Here is an 11,564-nt window from a genome sequence, read left to right as displayed (position 1 = left end):
TTTTCTTGCCTAGGATTCCATTAAATTTGCTTTTCCCTAACCCCTGAGGAGGACAAAGGCTTTCCAGGCCAGAAAGAGAAGTGAGGGCTTCTGACTTGCACAAACATGCTTATCACTTGTTGACTTTTACCTTGGAACCACTTTCACCTTTCAGGGATGAGCCCCCTCCCTTTATGACACTTCCTATTTTGATCATCCTCTCCAAACCATTCTGTCCCCAACTCCAAGCTGTTGTGACCCTTCAGTGTGCTTAGTCCAACACCTTCCCCCCACCACCCTCACTTCAGCTACACTCACACCCTACCGACCTCCCCAAACAGCCTTTTGTCGAAGGTGGGGGTTGGGAGGGGGAAAGACAACTCTGGAGAAGAACAGAACTTCTATCCCATTTTCCTTTCCTCTGGGAACTCTATACAGAAAGGAATCTCCAAAAGGCAGGGGACAGGGTTAGGAGGACTTTATTGAATGATGTTTCAGTCTTACAGTCTTTGCTGTGGGGTTAGCGAACACCCCAATCCTGCCCCCATTCTTTCAGATTTGGTTTCTCAGAGGTGCTGGGCAGGTGTGCCTCTCCTCTGGGAACCTTGTCAGGGAAGTTGGTATTGGGATCTGCTGGGGGCAGGAGAAGCAACCAATTCTTCCTCTCCCTTCAGTCATCCAACTTGACTTTTCTTTCTCTGTTTTCAGTCCTTCTTACTCTGGGTGCCCACTTGACCCTCCCCAGACCCCCAAGAAGACTAAGTTGGGGTAGGGGGAGAAGGAAGGAGCACTGCCATGTGCCAAAGGGTCCTGAGGAAAATGAAAAAAGTGGGAGGAAGGTATACCTGGGCAGTGTGTCCCAGTGTGCTCTTGCTGCCGTGATCTGCCCTCAATGCCCTGAGCGTTTACCATGATCTTTGCTCCTACTACCCCAATCTTGATCTCAACACCCCCAAAACTACCCTGCTGGGAGATGAGTCACTCATGCTCAGTTACGAAACCAGAAACCCTAACTTCCTTCCCCAGCAAGTCCCATGTTGGCCAGGGCCTGAAGACACAATGGGGAGGGGAAGGGCAGGGATAGCTGGGGAACCACTCTGGGCTTTCTACATCCCCAACCAATCAGCCTCTAGAAACTGGACATTTCTGGGTCCCTCCTTCCCCTAATTTTGTCACATATGCAGGTAACCTTCCCTACAGTCCTCTGCTGGGGAGGCCTGACCCTGGCAGAAGTTTGCCCCTTCCCACAATCTCTGGTGTCAGCGGCGCCACTACTCTCCTTGCAGGCTCCCAGCTCTGTCACAACACAGCAGCCGGAAGGTTACCGCAAGATGGCTGAAGCTAGAACAGGAAACCTTGTTCAGGTTGAGGGTCAGACACAGCAGCCCATGGCTCCTGGAGATGCCTCCAGTTTCCTGCCCCAGCAGCTATGGGGAAAGCCAAAAAGCAGAAGTGGGGGCCCAGGTTCCGGTGGAACACAAAGCAGGCAGGAGTGGAATAAGAGCAGTAATACTGGAACGGAGGCCAAAGTCTTGTATATCTTCCCTAAAGGAGCTGGGCTCCATTTCTGCCTTTTCTACAGGCCTCTTTTTTGCTCCTGAGCTGTTCTGTTCCCCCACCCCAACTCGGGGTAATGGAGGGAAGGGGAATAGGTACTAGAAGGGGGGCAGGGGTCTGGGGACAACCTCCAGACACCCACCTCAAACCAACTCACCACCTCTAGGGGGTTGGGGTTGGTGGCCGAGTCATCCTCTCCTCCCCCCACTGCCCTGGATCTTGGGTAAGGAAGGAGAGGGTCTCTCTGATGTCCCCTCCTTGCAAAAGGTCCAGGAAATGCTCCTCAAACGGCTCCTGATTTTGAATCAAATGAAATACAATCCCCTTTGCCTGTAGCTTCCCCCCGAGGGTGACAATGGAGGCTGGGGTAGGTGAGGGTGCCAAGACCTTCCTGATTGGAGCAAAATAAAAACGGGAAGGATTAAAGGAACCGGAGGCACTCTCCTGCTCCAAGGTTTCTTTCCCTTCTTTTCGGACACAGGTTAGGCTGGGGGAGGGGACCCCATCTTCCTAGCCCCCTCCTTTGCCCTCCCTGCTGCCTCTCTGCATGACCGGGGTAGGGACCGTGCCTGTGTGTGTGTGTGTGTGTGTTTGTGTTTGTCTGTGTACACTGGGGGAATGGTTGCTGTTTGCTGTTGGCGGCCCCGGCTGCAGGGGAAGGGAGGAGAGATTGGAGTCAACCCCAGTGTGGGGCATGGGGGAAGTCTCAGCCAATCTCCTTCCACTGCCTGTAGAAGTCCAGCACATTCTTGATCTCAACACTGGCGTGGGTGGCTGCTTGTATCGCTGCCTGCAAGGGGAGAAGAGGAGAGGTGGGGGACAGGTGTCATGAGACTTTCCTTTTCGTGTATTCATGCATTATAGGGGGCAGGTGACAGGTGAATGGGCCAGAGGACAAAGGTGAAAAGGGAAATGAAGTGCCTGTGGCAGGCCATGTACCAACAGCTGGTTAGAGAAGTCCTGACCCTGCCTCTAGTTAACTGTAGGCTGCTCACTTGCCTCTCCAGGACTTTTTTTAGCTCCAGATTTTATTTCTCTTTATTCTCTCACTGTCATTATCTACTAAAGGACCTGACTTGGAGTGGAGAAGTCATCATCCTAGGAAAACAAGAGGAGGGGAAGCTGAGCTTGGGGTTCTCCTGTTGAATGGGGTCCAGTCTTGAGCTCTGTTGACCTGCTTACCTGCATGGAGCTAGTGAAAGTACTGGGATTATCCATCTGAAGACCAGTGATGATGGTCACCATGCCACTAGGATCATCTTCTCCAATTCCCTGGGCCAGAGTCAGTTGTTTGCAATTGTCCAGGATCTTATAGAGGGTCCTGGGATGGACAGACAACCTTCATCAGCCCATGAGCTGGGATTCTCTCTAGAAACCAATATAACTTAGAGAGGAAGAAGAAATGGGTATGAGGGGAGACCGGAGGGGATAGGCTATGATGGCCTCCTGAGAGGGCTACATCCCAAAGAGAGACTCCAGGGGGAGAAGAGAAGACAGCACTGATTATCTCCACAACAGCAGAGTAACAAAGCTGACAATTCAAAGAAAGAGCTGGAGGTCATATGGAAGGACTGACTTCTCAATTACTAGTCTGGAACAGGGGTCTAGGGGAAGGCTATGGTGACATCTTAAAAAGTAGGAAGCATCTTGAGGACCTAGATTGGAAGCCATTCTCCAGAGGCAGAGGGAGGGATGAATTGTCTTCACTTCTGGCTGATATCTCAAAGAATTATTTTCTAGCTCTCAATGCTCTATGCTAAGATCCCAGGAGGGATGGGTAGGTGGTACCTCTAAGAACATCCTTCCTCCCATTTCAGGCCCCGGGGATGTCAAGTCTATAACTTTACCAGGCATCTATATCCTGCCTCTTCAGTTTATGCCTCTCAAAACTCTTCCCCAACTCTTTCTGGCAGCGAATGTACCTGTAAAGGAGAGACAGAAGGATGTTTGGTTCTAGAGACTGGGTGTGTGTCAGGGGAGGGTGTAACAGGACAAAGAGGGTCATTATGAATCTGGGGGAATCGGTTTTCGGTGGGGGAGGAGGGAAGAAGCCCTGTGCTCACATCGTCTGCAAGGGCCACCTGAGGCTGCTTTCCTGCTGAGCTGAGCCCAGTTCACTTTTCCTCTTGATAACATCACTGCTTTGGTTCCTCCCTGGGGAGGCACTGAAGACGCCCAGAGCCAGGAGGAGAAAAGCAATAGACGCTTTTGAAGTCAAAGCTTCTGAAGAAAAGGCCTAAACAAGCCAGCTTTGTGCTGTTTCCTGACAGAGTGGGGTGGGGTAGAGAGGAGAGCCAGCTCAGCTGGCTGTTTCTTGAGCAAGAAGGAGGGGGGAGGAGGGGGAATCTTTTCTTTCCTCTGTGCCAGCCCCCCATCAAGCTCTCCCAGATGGAGAACAGTCACAAAGTCCTGATCTGTTGGGGGCAATGCCTGTTATTGAGCACATGCTCTACAAAGTATTGACAGAGACAAGGCTTCGAGAGACTGACTATTCCAACACACGGGCACCTATGATGCCAGACTGCAACATATCACTTCCCTGGAGAGGAGTGAAAAGGGTGGATGTTAAATCAGCTCCTAGGCCACAGTATGAATGACTCTGTGGGAAGGCTCTCCCTCTAGCTCCCATGACCCCCTCCATCGAAGGGAACCTGACAGAATTAGTAACCCTCTACCTAGCCCTAGCCCTGGCTCTCCCACTTTAAAGAGGCTTCTCCTTCCGGACAAGTATCTGAATTGGGGGGGACCTCAAAGGCCATCTAGTCCAGGGCTTCTTAAACTTTTTCTACTGGGGACCCCTTCATGTCTCAACCCACAGTTTAAGAAGCACTGATCTAGTCCAACCCATACCTAAACAGACGAAAAGAATGAAGTCCAGGTGATGCGAGGGAGAAGGAGTGGACAGAATGGACACCTGGGCTGCTCCTTTAACCCTTGGCCTTGCCCCATCAAAGCCCCACCCACGCCAGCACCAGCTCTCACCTGTTTCCTTTTTTAAACTCGGCTTCCAGATATCTGATCCCATCCCGAGCTCCCGGATGTTCCTTCTTCAGCAAGTCTAAGCCGTCAATCACTAATTCCCCAAAGGTGGGAAAAACAACAGCCACCATTTATACAGGATCTTAAGGTTTGTAAAGTGCTTCAGAAATAGCTCATTTTAACCTTACAATAACCTTGGTTGGTAGGAATTATTTTACAATTGAGGAAACTGAGTGAATCTGCCTAGCATAACATTTTAAATATAGTAGGAACTCACTAAAAATCTGATTAAATGTCCCCAGCAGTGACCTCAAATCTGCCCTTCTCTGAAGCTGACTTATTACATAGGTTACAGGGAAGAGGAAAAGATAAGGTTTTGAGGGAGGGTAATTTCTGCGTCTACAAAAGAAGGTGGCAAGTGGCCACATCAATGGCTAGAAAAGAGAAAGGTTTTCTCAGTCACCAAAGCTACTAGAGACCAGTAGCTACTCTTTGAGGAGGCAGGAACCATGAAATAGTTTTCTTCTGTGCCTTCCAATTGGAGAGGGAGGGAACTGAAGTCCCAAATTCTGATCTCCCATGATCCAAGGATGAAAACTCTGGGAGGAGGGGGTAGGAAACAGTGAAAGGACATACTTAAATGTACAAAGGGGATGGAGGATGAGCAGGCAGAAATTGAAGGGCTTGGATAAATCCATGGAGAGCAGGGCCATAATGGGTAATGGCAACTGGAACGTTTTGGTGACAGGTCCCTAACAAGTGAGCATGATACCAGGAAAGCTCAGCTATTTTATTCCACAAACATTTCTTAAGTGCCTATTCCATACAAAGCATGGTGCTAGGGGTTAGGAATAGGAAGACAAAACCACAACAGTCCCCTTCCCTCTCTGAGATGACACTCCAAATACAGAATGTAGACAGAGTAATTTCAGGAGGATCAGGAAAGGCCTCCTGTAGGAGGGAGTGCGGGGCAGGTCTTCGAAGGAAGCTAAGAACTGGATGAAGTACCTTCTGACTCCAGACCCTGTGCTCTTCATCCACATTGTGACCTCCCATCCCCCACCTACTTAGTTCCCTCCTGCACCCCCCCCCCTGCATTAGCTCTACTCTTCTTTTCCTCATCTGATCCCTTAGCAAATCAGTTCAAATCTACACTGTCGGGGGCAGCTAGGTGGTGCAGTGAGTAGAGCACCGGCCCTGGAGTCAGGAGAACCTGAGTTCAAATCTGGCCTCAGATGCTACTAGCTGTGTGACCTTGGGCAAGTCACTTAACCCTAATTGCCCTGCCCCCCCCCCCAAAAAACAAAAAACCAAATCTACACTGTCCTTTTCAATCCCTGGCCCTCTTATGTCACTGGCTGCACCCTATCGAGTCTCAGCCTTGGATCACTTACATCATCCAATGCCCTTTTCCTTCTACAAATGTGCTGCTGAAAGAAGGTGGAAAAAAATCATGCAACCCTTCTGACTGGGGTCACCACAAATTTACACAACTTAAACTGGGCCCTCGCTGTGACCAGACAATCCTTCCCCACTTCCCAAACTGTCACTATTCCATTCAATGTAGTGGTTCTTCCAAAACTCTTCATCCCTCCTCAAACCTCCCATGGCACTCCCTCCCCCTCCGCCTCCCCTTTCAGATAAGAACTTTGCCTCATATTTTACTGAGCTTCCCCTTCTCTTATTCTCATCTTATGTCACTCAGATGCCTGCTGCCACTATCCTTCATCCCTATCTTGAATGAATAGGAGACCCTTGCCTTGCCAAGGCCAACTCTTTTACATGCTAAAGTCATCCCATTCTATCCAGTTTCCTCCAACAGATTGTCTCCTCTGCCACCTCTATTCTCTCATCTGTCTTCAATTTCTCCGTCTACTTCCTGCTTCCCTGTTGCCTAAAAGCATGCCCATCCTCAAAAAGCACTCACTCAATCCTTCCATCTCCACTACTGTCTTGTATCTCTTCTGAGTTTTGAGGACAAACTCCTTGAAAAGGTCTCTCTCTCCTCACACACAATCCTCTTGCAATCTGGTTTCTGACCTCATCATTCCACTGAAATTGTTCTTTCCAAACTTACATCTCTTAATTGCCTGAAGCAGTGGTCTTTTCTTAATCTTCATTCCCAACCTCTCTGCAGCCTTTGACACTGTTGATCACTTTCTACTCCCTGATACTCTCTTTTCTAGGTTTTTAGGACACCACTTTCTTCTGGTTCTCCTCCTACCTGTCAGACCACTCTTTCTGTGTCTCCTTTTCTAGATCCTCCTCCAGATCACACCCTTCAACTGCAGGTGCTCTTCAAAGTTCTGTCCTGGGTCTTCTCTTCTCCCTCTCTACTACTTCACTTGGGGATCTCATCAGCTCCCAGGAATTTACTACCATCTCTATGTTGATGATTCTCAAATCCACCTATTTTGCTCCCCAGTCTCTCTGTTGACCTCCAATCTTGCATCTCCAACTACCTTTCAGATAGCTTGATGTGCGGTAAATATCTTAAACTCACTATATCCAAAATAGAACTCATTATCTTTCCTCCTAAACCTTCCCTCTTTTCTACCTTCTCTAATCCTGCAGATAGCAACACCATCCTCCCAGTCCCTTGTGCTCTCCAACATCCTGGATCACTATCTCTCACCGCACCCCCCTCCCCAATATCCAAATTGTTGCCAAGGCTGTCGTTATCATCTCTGCAATATCTTGTTTATACCCTCTTCTCTGACACTGCCACCACCCAACTGGAGGCTCTCATCACCTCACACTCTAATCCATTCTTCACTCAATAAACCTGCCACTGCTGGCCAACTGGCGGATGATAGGGAGGTGCTAGCAGAGAGCCTAAGTGTCAGGGACAAGTGATTTTCCTAAAACACAGGTCAGATCATAGCAACCCTCCTACTCAAATCAACTTCAGTGGCTTTCCATTGTCCTCAGGAACAAATACAAAATGCTCTGTTTGGTCCTTCATGACCTAGCCTCTTCACCTCGTTCCAGTTTTCTTCTACCTTACTCCTTAGCACACATATTCTGACTCAATGACACTGGCCTTCTGGCTGTTTCACCAATAAGACACACCATCTCTGGGCATTTGATCTGGCTGTCTACCATGCTTGGAATGCTTTCCTTTCTCTGCTCTGACTACTGACTACCTCTGGCTTCCTTTAACTCCAAGTCCCACCTTCTACAGAAAGGCTTCTCTAACCTCTCTGAATTCCAGTGTTTCCCCCTTTTCAATTATTTCCTACTTACCTTGTATATAGCTCACTTTGTACATATTTGTTGAAATGTTAGCTCCCATTAGACTGTAAATTCCTTGAAGGCAGGGTCTGCCTTCTTTTACCTCTTTTTGTATCCCCAGTACTTAGCAGTGTCTAGCACACAGCAGGCACTTAATAAATGTTTACTGAATTGAAAAATCATACCTTCTAAGAGTAGATGTCCCTCAGGATTCTGTCCCAGGCCCTCTTCTCTTCTCTCTCTATACTACTTCACTTGGTGATCTCATTAATTTCCATGGATTCAATGATCTTCTCTACACTAATGATTCTCAAATCTACTTATCCACACCTAACCTCTCTGCTGACCTCCAAGTGCATTTTAGACATCCTAAACTGGATGTTTTGTGGACATCTTAAACTCAACATGTCCAAAACTGAACTCATTATGTTTCCCTCCCATCTTCTAAAATTCCCTATTACTGGAGAGGATACCAGCTGTCTGCAAGTCCCCCAAGTTAAAAAACTGCTTGCCATTCTTGACTCCCACTACACTCACTGCATGCATGGAATGCTCTTCCCCATACCTGCCTCCTTCAAGCTCTAACTAAAATCCCACCTTCTACGCAAAGTGTTTCCTAAACCCTTAGTCCAATTGATCCTGTATATAGCTATACTGTGTATATAGCTTGTTTGTATGTGTGATTACATGCTGCATCCTCTATTAGAGTGTAAGTACCTGGAGAGCAAGGACTGCCTTTGCCATTCTTTGTATTCCTGGAGTTTAGCAGAGAATGGCATGTAGTAGCCACCTAATCTAAGTTTATTGGAAGGACTGAATGACTCCAGAGACAGAAGACCATTTGTGCAGGTACACTGGCTGGAGATGGAATGTCATATGTGGGGAATAGAGAAGGACAGTAACACGAAGTAATTTTGGAAAGAAAATGAGTTTCCGTACCAGACTGAAGGATTTGTATTTTACCCTAAAGTAGAGGAATGATCAGACTTGTATTTTAAGGTTAATTTGGTGGCTGGTGAAGGATGGATAGAAAAGGGAGAGACTGAGGTACGGGGACTGGTTAGGAGGTCTAGTGAGCTAAGATGTATGAAGTCCCAAAACATATCCCGTTGAGCCCCTGTTAGAGACAGAATCCTGGGCTGACAACAGAGTTGGTCCAGGGTAGCACTGCTGATACTATTACGACATAGTCCTGCCCTTCCAACTCCCAAATCCTTACCTGTCCTAGGGATGATGACAATGAACCTGCCACTGCTGGCCAGCTGGCGGATGATGGGGAGGTGCTGGCAGAGAGCCTGAGTGTCAGGGACAAGGTATGGGGACATCGCTGACTGAGCTTTGGGCTGCTGCAAACTGCCCTCCAGCTGGGATACCTCGAGCTGGTGGGAGAAGAGCAAAAGGCAGTAAGTTGGTGCCTTTAAGTCTCTTCAAGGACTAACATTTCAGTAGGAAAGGTAGAGGACAACTGTTAATGTTTCTTAGGCTGTTTAAGGTTGCTATGGTTTTCAGGAAGAGGATGGAGAGAAGAAAAAAGAAAGGAAAAGGTAGAACAAGAAATTGGGAGGTGAGGACAAAGTAAAGAAACCCAGTGAAATATATGAAGGGCTGGCAAATAAAGGAATGGAAGTCAGGATGGTACACGGGACTTGTGTATGGGAACTATTCTAATGGGAGAAATGAGGAGAAAGACAGGATTCCTATTTTCCCACCTGCAGCCGAAGTTGAGCCATGTCTCTCATCAGCCGATTCCGACGAGCCTCTTCCTGTGCCTGTTTATGAAAGAAAATGAGAGACTAGCTAAAGAAGAGTTAAGGATTAGATCTGAGAAATCGCCTTCCTTAGGAACAACATGAGGAGAAATCCCTGGGATCTGAGACAAGCATCAGCCTTGCAATCAAATACCTTTTAACTGTCCCTGCTGGAAAAAGGAAGCATAAGAAAGTGCATTCCTGGAATCTAAGCCACTGTATCGATCAGTTAACAATTACTGATCACCTACTATACAGGACACAAAAACTCTGTCTCTGCTCTCAAGAGGCTTACAATCTAGTTAGGAAGAGGAGGTATAAACATACAGAAATCTAACTAATTACAAAAGGCAGCACTCGGCAAGGACTATAAGGGTAGCACAGGTATTATTACGATAGACTGAAGTGTTGGGAGAAGCAACGTTAGAAGAATAATCTAGCAACATTTGATCAGGGCAGACTGCAACAAAGAAAGCTGGGGGTGGGGGAGGAAATGACTTGAATAGTCCACAAGATTTATCTATCTATGTTAGATGTCCCTCAGGATTCTGTCCCAGGCCCTGTTCTCTTCTCCCTCTATACTACTTCACTTGGTGATCTCATTAATTTCCATAGATCCAATGATCTTCTCTACACTAGTGATTCTCAAATCTACTTATCCACACCTAACCTCTCTGCTGACCTCTAGTCTTGCATCTCCAATTGCATTTTAGACATCCTAAACTGGATGTTTTGTGGACATCTTAAACTCAACATGTCCAAAACTGAACTCATTATGTTTCCCTACCATTTTCTAAAATTCCCTGTTACTGGAGAGGATACCAGCTGTCTGCAAGTCCCCCAAGTTAAAAAACTTGTTGTATATATCTATATGGTATATAGATAAAAGTTTGCCTCTCAGAAAACCTTAGTTTGGAGTTAATGGTTTAGTGTAAGTGACTAAAAGCGTTACTTAAACTTTTTTGTTTGTTTTGATGATTAAGTTAATAATAAACAATTAAAAAATATTCTAGAAAAGAGGTGATCAGTATGAATGGAAGGAAAAATGCTGGATGAAAGAAACACACAGAGGAGATACAGATAAGACTGTATGACAACATCCCATCAACACATACACAAATACCCTCCTCTGAAGTCAAGATTCTCCTTCTTCCTGCTAGGGTGAAGAGAAGGTGCCAAGTCATTACATAGAAATATTCAAGGGAACATGGAAATCTGGCTGTAGTAATTGAATCAGGAATCACAGGAAAGAACTGTGTATGAAGGGAGCAATGGAAAGTGGCAATAGAAGCTGGTTTCTTACTTCACTGGTACTCTTAGAGGGAGAGAGGCAGGTAAAGGTGAAAAGCTGCCGCGGAAGGGATGACTGGTACATGGGTTGTCTGCAATACCTGCTTATCTTTGCCCTCCCAATGCCTCCTGGCTAAAGGAGGAGTTCCTCCTCCTCTTCTCCCTGCCAGACCATGCCCAGAAGCCTTCCTAAAGTTGTTCCCCATACTCATTGCCCGCAAACGACCATGCCACGTACCTTTCCAACCTTGCTCTGATACTTCCCATCTCTCCCTCTATACTGATAGCTATAACTTTGCCAGCTAGACAGTGTTGCCTTGTATATAAGCCTTAAGTGGAAATGCTGAGAAGAACCTCAGGATCCTTAAGGGTGGGGGTTAGGGAGGAGGATCAATACTTACCATCCTGAACTGGGCCTGAGCCTGCTGCAACAGATTCTCTTGCTCAGCCTGAGCAATACTGATAAAGATGCCAACCTCAGAGTTAAACTGCAGGATGCTGCCTTGAAGATGGGTAATGAAGTGGCCAAAGCTACGGATGCAACAGATTCGCACGACAGACTGGATGGATATTAGGAAGAGGAGAGACAGAAGAGATATTACAGTAAAGGTATGGGCGGGGGAGGGAGACTCAGTCAAATATCCCCTCTCCATCTCAGCAAACTCTGCCCACTTTCATCCCTTTCAGAGAATTCTATCTTCTATCTTTCTGCTTCCAGGTGTATACATGTGGAAACCTCAAAGATTCTGAGGAAAGGCGAGTGTGGAAGACTATTAA

The 11,564-nt window shown here is 47.0% G+C and overlaps 1 protein-coding gene across 2 annotated transcripts in view; it reads right to left on the bottom strand.

Moving 5' to 3' along the window:
- Positions 1–440: 440 nt before the first annotated feature.
- Positions 441–11,564, bottom strand: part of SMG5 (SMG5 nonsense mediated mRNA decay factor) — a 31,816-nt gene continuing 20,692 nt past the window's right edge. Inside the window, exons 16-22 of one of the 2 annotated variants that reach the window (XM_036754564.1) lie at positions 11,189–11,347; positions 9,459–9,518; positions 8,969–9,128; positions 4,519–4,609; positions 3,384–3,458; positions 2,719–2,857; positions 441–2,326 (exon numbers count right to left, since the gene is read on the bottom strand). In XM_036754564.1, coding sequence (XP_036610459.1) covers positions 2,243–2,326; positions 2,719–2,857; positions 3,384–3,458; positions 4,519–4,609; positions 8,969–9,128; positions 9,459–9,518; positions 11,189–11,347 — 768 coding nt within the window. In that variant the 3' untranslated portion in view covers positions 441–2,242. The remainder of the gene's footprint in view (positions 2,327–2,718; positions 2,858–3,383; positions 3,459–4,518; positions 4,610–8,968; positions 9,129–9,458; positions 9,519–11,188; positions 11,348–11,564) is intronic. The other variant, XM_036754563.1, reaches the window with a different exon arrangement.

The sequence above is a fragment of the Trichosurus vulpecula genome, chromosome 4, assembly GCF_011100635.1.
Source record: "Trichosurus vulpecula isolate mTriVul1 chromosome 4, mTriVul1.pri, whole genome shotgun sequence".
In the NCBI taxonomy this organism is placed as follows: domain Eukaryota; kingdom Metazoa; phylum Chordata; class Mammalia; order Diprotodontia; family Phalangeridae; genus Trichosurus; species Trichosurus vulpecula.
The sequence above is the reverse complement of the archived record's forward strand: the minus strand, read 5'-3'. Positions and strand labels throughout refer to the sequence as shown.